The sequence below is a fragment of the Staurois parvus genome, unplaced genomic scaffold (assembly GCF_062004578.1).
Source record: "Staurois parvus isolate SC_StPar_1 unplaced genomic scaffold, SC_StPar_1.0 ptg000470l, whole genome shotgun sequence".
Lineage (NCBI taxonomy): Eukaryota > Metazoa > Chordata > Amphibia > Anura > Ranidae > Staurois > Staurois parvus.
In genome coordinates this window covers 2,792,618-2,805,919 of record NW_028318266.1, presented here as the reverse complement: position 1 = coordinate 2,805,919, position 13,302 = coordinate 2,792,618, and the positions used below count along the sequence as shown (strand labels likewise).

The 13,302-nt window shown below is 42.1% G+C and overlaps 1 protein-coding gene across 1 annotated transcript; it reads right to left on the bottom strand.

Moving 5' to 3' along the window:
* Positions 1-2,265: 2,265 nt before the first annotated feature.
* LOC149452538 (olfactory receptor 1f45-like) lies at positions 2,266-3,213 on the bottom strand. Its single transcript, XM_089689254.1, has one exon. The coding sequence runs from the start codon at positions 3,211-3,213 to the stop codon at positions 2,266-2,268; it is 948 nt and encodes a 315-aa protein (XP_089545380.1).
* Between the last annotated feature and the right edge of the window lie 10,089 nt (positions 3,214-13,302).

Genomic DNA, 13,302 nt, shown 5'->3' with positions numbered 1-13,302 from the left:
TCACTAACACCCCCTTTCCTCTCTCTGACCACAACCTGATTACCTTCTCTATCTCCTCGTCCTCCAACGCCTACCCCTCTAAATGTCACACTACTACCAGCCGTAACCTCCGCAACCTTAACCCTGCCCCCCTCCACTCTGCAGCTGATCAACTCCATGACAGCATCCTCCCCCTGTCCTGCTCCGACTTGGCTATGACTGCCTACAACAACGCGCTGTCAACAGCCCTTGACTCACTAGCGCCTTTAACCGCACGCAACATCAGACCCCGACCGCTCCAGCCCTGGCAGACTGATCACACCAAAACCCTCAAACGACCGAGTCGTGCCGTGGAGCAACTATGGCGCAAAATACAATCCCTACAAGCCTTCACCCACTACAAATCTGCCTTCCGCACCTACACCTCCTCCCTCCATGCTGCCAAACAGGCCTACTTCTTGACCCTCATCAAGACCCTCTCCCCCAACCCTCGCCGACTCTTCTCCACCTTCAACTCTCTACTCTCTCCACCCCTACCTCCACCCAGCACCTCACTCACCGCCCTTGAGATTGCCAATCACTTCAAAAACAAGATTGACACAATTCGCAAGGACATTGCCGCAACTCACATGCCCTCTCAACCCGTCCCCTCTCACACAGCTACCCCCTCATCCCCCCTCCCCCTCGACATTACTCGACTTCGTCACTGCTCAAACTCCCTCCAACCCCGTTCCCCCTCACTCAGCTACCCCCTCATCACCCCTCTCCCACGTCCCCACCACTGCTCTGACCTCCTCTTCCACCCCACCCTACATTCCTCACACTAAAGCTTCCCCAACACTCCACACCTTTGACCTTACTACCATCGAGGAAGTCTCCAAGATCCTCTCTGATGCCCGCCTCACCACCTGCCCCCTCGACCCTATCCCCTCACAATTCCTACGACCTCCCTCCCCCTCCATCTTACGCTCCCTCACCCACATCTTTAATCTCTCCCTCTCCTCCAGCACTTTCTCCTCCCCACTGAAGCATGCACACATCACCCCCATACTTAAAAAGCCCTCCCTGGACCCCAATGACCCGAACAACCTCAGACCCATCTCCCTGCTCCCACTTACATCTAAACTCCTCGAGCGCCTCGTCTACACCCGCCTATGCTCTCACCTCAACAACAACAACCTCCTCGATCCCCTACAGTCCGGCTTCCGTCCCCTACACTCCACCGAAACCGCCTTACTCAAACTCTCCAACGACCTTCTAACCGCCAAAGCTAATGGCCACTATTCAGTGCTCCTACTCCTTGACCTCTCTGCGGCCTTCGACACAGTTGACCACCCCCTCCTCCTCAAAATACTACACTCCCTCGGCCTCAGAGATTCTGCTCTCTCCTGGCTCTCATCCTACCTGTCACAACGCTCTTTCAGCGTTACCTATAATGCTACCACCTCCCCCTCACTCCCCCTCTCTGTTGGGGTCCCTCAAGGCTCTGTCCTTGGGCCCCTTCTCTTCTCCATCTACACCTCCTCCCTTGGCCAACTCATACACTCTCATGGCTTCAACTACCACCTCTATGCCGACGACACACAAATCTATCTCTCAACCCCCCACCTCACCCCCTCGTTCTCTGCCCGAATCACACACACCTACTAAGCGACATATCAGATTGGATGTCACTCCACTTCCTTAAACTGAATCTCTCCAAAACCGAGTTTCTTGTCTTCCCCCCAGCCCGAACCCCACCCCCCATTGACTTCTCCATCACATCCAACAACGCCAATATCAAACCCGCCCCGCAGGCCAGAGTACTTGGTGTCATTTTGGATTCCAACCTATCCTTCCAGCCCCAAGTCCAATCTTTAACAAACTCGTGCAGACTCCACCTCCGCAACATCGCCAAAATCCGCACGTTCCTAACCCCAGAAACCACTAAACAGCTCATGCACTCCCTCATCATATCACGACTCGACTACTGCAACTCCCTCCTCACTGGCCTGCCTTGCCGCTGGCTATCCCCGCTTCAGTCCATCCTGAATACGGCTGCCAGACTCATTATATATTTTAGTTGGATTTAAAGACTTGTTTTCAGCACATGTACATTGAATTTCTGTTTTTCGGATTGTTCATTTATTACAACCTAAACAAATGCATTGGATTCAATGCAATAAAACGCTGGTTGTTCCATTTTTTACACTTAACTGAAAATACCAGAATCTCGATTTTTGCCCATGTCTGAATTCACTATAAAATATATAAAAAATTAAGAAAATGGAAACAAAAAGTATATTCTCAAAATGTAAAGCTGTATGTTTTGAGTTTGGTGACACATTTGAGCAAGGCTTTCCTGATCGCCTGGTTCCTGAGGCTGTAGATAATAGGATTCATCAGTGGTGTCACCACAGTGTACAGCAAAGACCTATATTTGTTCATGCTTGCTGTGCTGTCATCTCCTGGTACCATGTATATGGTGATCAAAGTTCCATAATAAACACAGACAGTAGCTAGATGGGAGCTGCATGTGGAAAAGGCCTTTAATCGACCATAAGCAGAAGATTTCTTCAGGATGGTAAAGAAAATGTACATGTAGGTTATGATTATGAAAGTGAAAGGGCAAAATAACAGGAATATACCATTAACAAAGTCTTGTAGCATCAAACTGGATGTGTCTGAGGCGGACAGCTCCACAATTGGTCCAAAATCACAGAAAAAATGGTCAATGTAATTAATTCCACAGAAGCTAAATTGAACCATCACCATTATTTCACTTGATGTTAGTAGGGTGACTAAGATCCAGGTTCCAAGAACCAACAGGAGGCAAACTCTAGGGTTCATAAGTGAAGCATAATGCAATGGTTTGCAAACAGCCAAATATCTATCATAGGACATAACAGCAATCAGAATACATTGCACAAATCCAAAAATGCCAAGGGCATACATCTGAGTAATGCATCCAACAAATGATAGTCTTCCTTCCTCAATTAATATAATATCTAGCATCATCGGGACAACACTGGTGGTCTGTAGGACATCTGCTGTGGCCAAGTGCTTGAGGAAGAAGAACATTGGAATTTTAAGATGATCTACAGTTGTTACCAAAATGATAATTAAAAGGTTTCCACCGAGTATGATAAGATAGGTTAAAAGAACTACAATAAATAATAGAGTTTTAAATTTGGCCAGGCCATGAAACCCAAGTAAACGAATCTGTGTGACCTGAGTCTGATTAACCTCACACATTTTATTGCATGTAGACGATTAACTAAAGCCACCAGATATATGTGCTTTTCTCCTGTAAGATACACATAGGGTATGAAATGGTAATGTACAAGGAATTCATGATGAAGAAAAAGTATATATATATATTATATTTAATTTTTTTATTATATATTTTAATTATTTATATTTCATTTTTAGCAGTTTTCTACAGATATGTTTAAAACGGGAATTAAATGCTAGGTTGACTTTTAGGAACATACTACAGGCATATTTTGGGTGTAACATGTGACATGATCCTAAGCACCCAACCTTCATCCACTGAGCCAAGGGTTCCCAACACCTGCAGCCTCTGTCACATTTAAAATTGGTGCGGCTGTGCAGGCAGAGAGATCTGCAGATGAATAAACTACAAGTTCTGTGTGCCACTGATGCAAATAGACTTATAGTTCTCAATGAACTATGAGAGTGCTGATCAATGCCATTTTGACTGGTTATAATCAGGGGTGGACTGACCATTTGGAAACTAGGGCACTGCCCGAGGGCCCGGGGTCAGTAGGGGGCCCCATGAGATGCCCCTGGTACCTTTTTCATAGGCTTTTTTGAGTTTGGGCAAGGACACAGGGTCCCCATGATCCCCTATTGCCCGGGGGCTCCATGAGTTGTCAGTCCGCCCCTGGTTATAATATAATGCCAAGACCCTGGAATGGACTGCTGGGATGATCCTCCTGCTTAGGATATTCCTGATGGCAAATGGGATGATTATGCTCGATCTTGATCAAGCATAATCATCCCATTTGCCATCAGGAGATTGAGCATAATCATTCCATTTGCCATCAGGAATATCCTAAGCAGGAGGATCATCCCAGCAGTCCTATAAGGACAAAAAGCTAGTTTTGCCTTTTTATAAGGCAAAACCTGAGGTGAGTCACTTATCACCTATAGAGCCACCCAAAAGGGAGACCGTGTATTGTCAGCAACATCCAGCGGGGGGAGGAATATCTGGCCTGACCTGACCTTAGGAGCTACCAGTGGATCCAGTAAAAAGTCCATCGTTAAATGCGCAGTTACACTGTGCATCTGGTGAGTGCGCAGCCTTACCCTTCTCACTATCACCGCATGGAAGAAGCACTTTTGAAGGAGAGGGATTGTCACTAAGACTATTTTGCACTGCATGTTACTCTGCTTGTGACATAATATTTGTGTTCACATTAGTCACTTAATCACTATATATCTTGGACGTTTTTTGCATAATTATAGTTGTGATATAGCGCTGCATCCTTTATATTCTATGTGTTTGCAAGGTTTTTTGGTATCCTTTTTTGATGCTTGGCTGCTTTATTTCATTCATAGCGCTCACAACTTTCCTTAAAAAATGTTCAAGAATATCTGCTGGATAAATTTCCCCATAGGGTGCAAGTGACATACACTGCCAGGAAAGTCAAAATGGACATCAAATCCCTTTAACAGGGAGGAAAAGAAGACAAATAGTAATCTAGTATATATATCTCAGCCAGAGGCAGACTGACCATTTGGAAATTCGGGCACTGCCCGAGGGCCCGGGGTCATTAGGGGGCCCCATGAGATGCTCATGGTACCTTTTTCATAGACTTTTTTGAGTTTGGGCAAGGACACAGGGGCCCCATGATCCCCTATTGCTCGGGGGACCCATGAGTTGTCAGTCCGCCCCTGATCTCAGCCTAGATCCATATTCTTGACAGCCATTTCTTTTGATGAATTGCTTGGGTATGTGGATGTTATCTCCTTAGAGGAGCAGGAGAACCACTAATTGAGGGCAGTGGGAGGGGGTATCACTGACCGAACAGGTAAAAGTGATCGTGCAGCTCCCCGGCTAAAAGACATGAGCTTGTTTTGAAAGGTTCACTCTTTAGACATTCCAGCCACATCGAAAAAGGTGAACTAGTTATGTAAAGGTAAAATGAAAGCTCAGCTACAGCTGACTATTGTAAGCACTAGTAATGGGCCGAACACCCCGCCCCCCATTCAGGTAAATGGTCGAACATCCGAACCTACAGAATGTTCGACCTTGAACTTCGAACACAAACAATATACAGAGCAGTATCTTACCACATCAGTTACTAAAATACGGTATGAGTTATATTATTAAGTCACTGTATTTTTGTAGGTAAACATTCATTCATGTTTCACCTGTCAGTGAGGATCCCCACTGACAGATGAATGTAAAAAGAATTGTTGGCACAACCCGACAAGTACATTTTTTTAAAAAAAGGAGTGGAGTCTACCCTCCCATCCATACCAGGCCTTGGAGTCTGGTATGAATTTTGAGGGGAACCCCCCCCCCACACCAAAATTTTTTGTAAAAATGGCATGGGGGTCCCACCTAAAATCCATACCAGACCCTTATCCGAGCATATAGCCCGGTCAGGAAAGGGGGGTCAGGAAAGGGGAGAGACGAGCGAGCAACCCCCCTCCTGAATCATACCAGGCCACATACCCTAAACATGGGTGGGTGCTTTAGGGCGGAGGATACCCCCAAAGCACCTTGTCCCCATGTTGATATGAACAAGGGCCTCGTCCTTCTTCTCAAGGGTTTGCTGGCAGGGCCGTAACATAATCTGGAAGCCCCCTTTAACAAGAGGGACCCCCAGATCCTGCCCTCCCCATGTAAATGAGTATGCAGTACATGGTACTGCTACCCATTCACAAAAAAAAAGTGTAGTGTAAAAAAAGACAGGAGACAGTCTTTGACAAGTCCTTTATTAAAAATAAAAATATAGAAACCGTAATAAAGGGCCAAGGACTGCCACTAGGGACCTACAGTATATGCCTATAGAGATTGGATATATGATGGAATTCCTATTAAGTCCAAAGTAAATAATCTAATGTTGTAAAAGGTAATTAGAGAGTCCCCATGCATGGATAGATGACCAGTCTGGTCCAATGCATTGAATGGCTGTATACAAGAGTATAGACTCTTTATCTGTTGATAGTATGCAATATGAAAATGCCTGGATGGTAATGAATGAGTAAGTTACCTGTGATAATGAAAGTCCTCTGCAGACCTATGCGGCATATACTAGAAGCCAGAGTCCTGATAGTCCAGTATAGTCACAGGTCCGTGCATATGGCGGCATAGACTATCAGAGATGGACAAGCTGCAGGTGGAAAATGCAAAATACGTTATGATGTTTGATGACTGATATACCACCAGGATTAACTGCGTCACCGTGGTGCCCACACATGATCCTTGAATTTGAATTTATTTATGGACTTTTATTTTAATATTTCATATTTTAAAAATTATACTATGATGATCATTTATGGTTTTCGCTTGACCCATACATTCTATTGATTATTTATTTATATTATCTTATTGATTCTATTACAGTAATATAGTTTTTAGCACTGCACTATCTTATATAAGTATCGGGATGTACAAGCAACCAGATACATTGAGAGTGTGCAGGAAACCTGCATGGCATTAGCAATCTGCTGATCAATGGTGCAATGCTTTACAGGCTCCTAACACAAAAATTAATATATACTAAAAAATGTGCAATTATTATTTTTTTGTGGAAAGGTGAACTTATTCTTTAACTCCATACAGTCATCAGAATACAATATGTTTTGCTATGGTGGACCTTTAAGGGTAGGAGAGCACTAAGCAGCATTTAAACATAAATCTCAGAGAAAAAGGGACATTTTGGAAAAAGTCTTGGATATAAAAAAACAAGAAAGTGTCTGTAACCCAGTTGAGGGCAAGTTGGGTGCTGGGACTGTACTCAAAGATCATCTGGAAACTATCAAGGACATTTTCAGGAAGCAGGGATGTTTAAGAGCTTTGTATAGGTTAGATTCTGACTAGAGTAAAGCTGCCTATACCCTGGTAGATTTCTGAATTGAAATGTATAAGAAAACTCATAAAAAATTGTGTTTGCTTTTAACATTCAGTTTTGCAATGAATAGTCTTTACTAAATGAAAGCCACGCACACTGTTAGACATTTGTTTTCTTGAGAAAAAAATTTGCTTGAACTTCAATTTGACCCCACTAACAATTAGAAAATTGAGCAAATGTTCTTAAAATTTTTACTTAAATTCTACGATATAGCCAGCTTTACTCGAAAACAGGGGTCTCCAAACTTTCCAAGCAAAGGGCCAGTTTACTGACCTTCAGGCTTTAGGACGGCCGGAGTGTGGCCAGTGGGAGTAGAAAATGCCCCGACATCAGAGCCCCATTACTGGTTTTAATGGGAGGAATAGTGTCCCATTGCTAATATCAATGAGAAGAATAGTGCCCAATTGATAGTGTCAGTAGGAGGAATGGTGCCCCATCATTGGTGTCAGTGGGTGGAAAAGTGCTCCAAGGGCCAGATAAGGGCAAGCAAAGGGCCACATCCAGCCCCTGGGCAGTAGTTTGGAGACCACTGCTCTAAAATATAGGATTGCCCAAGGCAATGGTCTTGTTAGTTGTTAGTTGACTCCTGCAGTGGGAGATTGGGCTGCTGGACACTTTCCGAGTCCTGTGGCTGAGACATCAGTTGGAGTCCTCATCATTTAATCCATCATTGGGACCTACTATACTGTGCTACATGGGTCTTTCTCTCTATTTGCATGGAGTCATAAGGGCTTTCCTTAAGGATTGGAACTCCATACACAGCATTCTGCAGTAGGAGTCTGAGAAGTAACTACAACACCAGAGTGTTCTCTGTTAAGGCTTGATATTACTCTTGTGAGGGTAATTGTATGCATTTTTGCCCTATAGAAGTGTTCACGGAGTGTTCACATTTTTTTGATTCATTAATTAATTTTTTTTTTTTTTTTATTATTATTTTTTTGGGTTGATTTATTTATTTATTAATTTATTTTTTATGTATGAGTGTACACTGTTTGTCACATTTATTTATATTTATTTATTTATGGAGTACGCAGAGTGATCTCACGATTCACGTGTTACTTTTGAATCTTGGTTTGTTTTTGCACGTATTTGTTATAAGTATATAGTTATTGGTTGGTAAAGTATACAGTTGCAAGAAAAAGTATGTGAACCCCTTGGGATTACGTGGAGTTTTGCATGAATTGTGCATAAAATGTGCTCTGAACATCATCTAAGTCACAACAATAGAAGAACACAGTCTGCTGAACATAATACTACACAAACATCAGATGTTGCCATGGTTTAATTGCACATAACATGTAAACATTCACAGTGCAGGGAGGAAAAAGTATGTGAGGCCCTAGCTTAATGACTTCTCCCAGAGCTAATTGGAGCCAGGAGTTAGCCAACCTTGACTCCAATCAGTGTGATGATATTGGATGTGTTGCTGACAGCTGTCCTGCCCTTAAAAAACACACACCTTTTTTGGGTTTACTGGTTTCAAGAAGCACTGTCTAATGTGAACCATGCCTCGCAGAAAAGAGCTCTCAGAAGACCTACGATCAAGAATTGCTGACTTGCATGAAGCTGGAAAGGGTTACAAAAGTATCTCCAAAAGCCTTGATGATCATGTGTCCACGGTAAGACAGACTGTCTACAAATGGAGAAAGTTTAGCACTGTTGCTACTCTCCCTAGGCATGGTTGTCCTGTAAAAATGACTGCAAGAGCACAGCGCAGAATGCTGCATGAGGTAAAGAAGAATCCCAGAGTGTCAGCTAAAGACCTACAGAAATCTCTGGCACATGCTAACATTTTTGTTGACACATCTACAATAAGGAAAACATTAAACAAGAATGGAGTACATGGGAGGACACCACGGAGGAAGCCATTGCTGTCCAAAAAGAAGATTGCAGCACGTTTGAAGTTTGCAAAAGAGCACCTGGATGTTCCACAGCACTACTGGCAAAATATACTGTGGACAGATGAAACCAAGATTGAGTTGTTTGGGAAGAACACACAACACTATGTGTGGAGAAAAAAAGGCACAGCACACCAACATCAAAACTTCATCCCCACTGTAAAACATGGCGGAGGGAGCATCATGGTTTGGGGCTGCTTTGCTGCCTCAGGGCCTGGACGGATTGTTGTCATTGATGGGAAAATTAATTCCAGAGTTTATCAAGATATTTTGCAGGAAAACGTACGACCATCTGTCCGCCAACTGAAGCTCCGCAGAGGATGGGTGATGCAACAGGACAATGACCCAAAGCATACAAGTAATTCAACAAAACAATGGCTGCAACAGCACAGAATATGCCTTCTGGAGTGGCCCAGTCAGAGTCCTGACCTCAACCCGATTGAAATGCTGTGGCATGACCTTAAGAGAGTGATTCACACCAGACATCCCAAGAATATTGCTACACTGAAACAGTTTTGTGAAGAGGAGTGGTCCAAAATTACTCCAGATCATTGTGCAGGTCTGATCTGCAACTACAGGATACGTTTGGTTGAGGTTATTGCTGCCAAAGGAGGGTTAACCAGTTATTAAGTCCAAAGGTTCACATACTTTTTCCTCCCTGCACTGTGAATGTTTACATGTTATGTGCAATTAAACCATGGCAACATCTAATGTTTGTGTAGTATTATGTTCAGCAGACTGTGTTCTTCTATTGTTGTCACTTAGATGACATTCAGAGCACATTTTATGCTCAATTCATGCAAAACTCCACGTAATCCCAAGGGGTTCACATACTTTTTCTTGCAACTGTATACCGATTTATTGAGGTAATACACTATTTTAGTTTTATATTTTTTTTGAGGTACGCACCTGATCTGGATTTATGGGAATATTGAAGTTGGACACAGAGGATTATTTTATTTTGGACTTTATTTAGTTATACGTATTGACTGACACAAAAAAGGTTTTTATAATATTGTTAGTTATTTAGTACAATCTATTTCACTTTGTGACTGCATCTAGCAAATTACAGCTCAATTTTATGTTAATAAAAATCAATTTAGATTGTCTCTAGTATGTGTATATATGAATGTGAGTTAGGGACCTTAGATTGTATACCCCTGGAGCGCCAGGGACTGATGTGAATGTACAATATATATATTATACAGTGGGGCAAAAAAGTATTTAGTCAGCCACCAATTGTGCAAGTTCTCCCACTTAAAAAGATGAGAGAGGCCTGTAATTGGCATCATAGGTAGTTTGGAGTGTGACTGTTTGAGGTTGTGGACAGGTGTCTTTTATACCGATAACAAGTTCAAACAGGTGCCATTGATACAGGTAATGAGTGCAGGACAGAGGAGCCTCTTAAAGAAGAAGGTACAGGTCTGTGAGAGCCAGAAATCTTGCTTGTTTGTAGGTGACCAAATACTTATTTTCCACCATAATTTGCAAATAAATTCTTTCCAGATCAGCCAATGTGATTGTCTGGATTTGTTTTCTCATTTTGTCTCTCATAGTTGAGGTCTACCTATGATGCCAATTACAGGCCTCTCTCATCTTTTTAAGTGGGAGAACTTGCACAATTGGTGGCTGACTAAATACTTTTTTGCCCCACTGTATATATGTAAAGAGCTGCATAAATTGTGCTATATAAGTACCTTAAATAAATAAATTTAAAATCCTTATTAGGATCACTCTGTTTGATATTTCTGTGATTCCAAAAAAGATACATTGAATCGCATTGAGCCTGTATATTAAACTCTCCTCTTTAAAACATTTGCTGACTTTCCTTCCTACAGTACCTGAGGATTGAGATAGGGGTTCTATGATGGCACTCCTTTGCCAGGACAGGTTATTTGCGAGTTCCGGAGAAAAATACCAAATTTGCCCCTGTATTAATGCATCTCTGATGCTGGCGGCTTACAGGTAATATTTACATTCCTATATATTATCAGAAGTCCTTAGAAGCATGATGATTAAAATTCTAGAGGAGGGGGGATCAAAAGACAGCACTTATTTTGTAGCACTAGTAATATTTTACTTACGGTACGATGTGTTTCTCTCAGAACAGATGGGCATGAGTGTAAATATGTTTTCAATTATAGTTCTATTCATCTATAAGGTGTGCCAGCAAATTGTACGATTTCTCAGGTGTTACCCCTATTTATACTGGCAGAGGTGACTGGGGAACATACTGGGGAATTGTTATAATTCCATGTCTATCCCCAGAGTCTACAAATGATGAACGGTTGCTTCTGTGCACAATTATAAATGGTAATAAATGGTAATAAATATCTAACAAAATCAGCATAAATGTTCTATACTTATTCTTTGGTTTATTACACAGTACTTACATATCATCAAGAAACTAAATTGTAGTGAAACTTAAACAATAATAATAATAATTATTATTATTATTATTATACAGGATTTATATAGCGCCAACCGTTTACTCAGTACTTTACAATATAAAAGAAAACAATACAGCAACAATACAGTTAAATACAAGAAAGTTAGGAGGGCCCTGATCCTTGGAGCTTACAATCTAAGAGTAATAATAAACATTTCACATTTTTATAGCCGTCTGTCTTTATCCTGATTTGGAAGAATTTTCCTTTGTAAGGTGTCAGATAGAGATGAGTTTTACATTCGACGCAAACCCTGCATTTTTGCAGTTGGGCAAACTGCCAAACAAAATATTGGGTGAGTTTGCCAGTTTCTCTAGCTAGGGATCTGTCATTTAATCGTGGTATCCACACTACCTACACTACCTAATTTCTTCTTGTTAAAAACTTCTGGGGATCCTAGGTGATGTTACTAACCAAATATGTGTAAATGAATAAAGTGCAGCGCTATAGACGTACAAATAATATGAAAAATATATACAAATATTCTAATAAATTATAAATGCGGAATAATAAAGTGCTATTAAGTGCAATTGTGCATATACAGTCATGGCCGAAATTGTTGGCACCCTTGATATTTTTCCTGAAAATCAAGTATTTCACACAAAAAAGGTATTGCATTAACACATGTTTTGCTATACACATGTTTATTCCCTTTGTATGTATTGGAACAAATATAAAACAGAGGCAGAAAAGCAAATATGACATAATGTCACACAAAACCCCAAAAATGGGCTGGACAAAAGTATTGGCACCCTTAACTTAATATTTGGTTGCACACCCTTTGGAAAACATAACTGAAATCAGTCGCTTCCTATAACCATCAATAAGCTTCTGACACCTCTCACCCGGAATTTTGGACCACTCTTCCTTTGCAAACAGCTCCAGGTCTCTCTTATTGGAAGGACACCTTTTCCCAACAGCAATTTTAAGATCTCTCCACAGGTGTTCAATGGGATTTAGATCTGGGCTCATTGCTGGCCACTTCAGAACTCTCCAGCGCTTCTTTGCCATCCATTTCTGAGTGCTTTTTGACGTATGTTTGGGGTCATTGTCCTGCTGGAAGACCCAGGATCTTGGACGCAAACCCAGCTTTCTGACACTGGGCCCTACAGTGCGACCCAAAATCCTTTGGTAATCCTCAGATTTCATGATGCCTTGCACACAGTCAAGGCACCCAGTGCCAGAGGCAGCAAAACAACCCCAAAACATCATTGAACCTCCACCATATTTTACCGTAGGTACTGTGTTTTGTTCTTTGTAGGCCTCATTCCGTTTTCGGTAAACAGTAGAATGATGTGCTTTACCGAAAAGCTCTATCTTGGTCTCATCTGTCCACAAGACGTTTTCCCAGAAGGCTTTTGGCTTACTCAAGTACATTTTGGCAAACTGTAGTCTTGCTTTTTTATGTCTCTGTGTCAGCAGTGGGGTCCTCCTGGGTCTCCTGCCATAGCGTTTCATTTCATTTAAATGTCGACGGATAGTTCGCGCTGACACTGATGCTCCCTGAGCCTGCAGGACAGCTTGAATGTCTTTGGAACATGTTTGGGGCTGCTTATCCACCATCCGGACTATTCTGCGTTGCAATCTTTCATCAATTTTCCTCATCCGTCCACGACCAGGGAGATTAGCTACAGTGCCATGGGTTGCAAACTTCTTGATAATGTTGCGCACTGTGGACAAAGGCAAATCTAGTTCTCTGGAGATGGACTTGTAACCTTGAGATTGTTGATATTTTGCCACAATTTTGGTTCTCAGGTCCTCAGACAGTTCTCGTCTCCTCTTTCTGTTGTCCATGCTTAGTGTGGCACAGACAGACACACAATGCAAAGGTTAAGTGAACGTCTCTCCTTTTTATCTGCTTTCAGGTGTGATTTCTATATTGCCCACACC

What these genes read in the sequence shown, in the direction of transcription:
- LOC149452538 (XM_089689254.1), bottom strand. Translation starts at nt 3,213, where the DNA reads ATGTGTGAGGTTAATCAGACTCAGGTCACACAGATTCGTTTACTTGGG.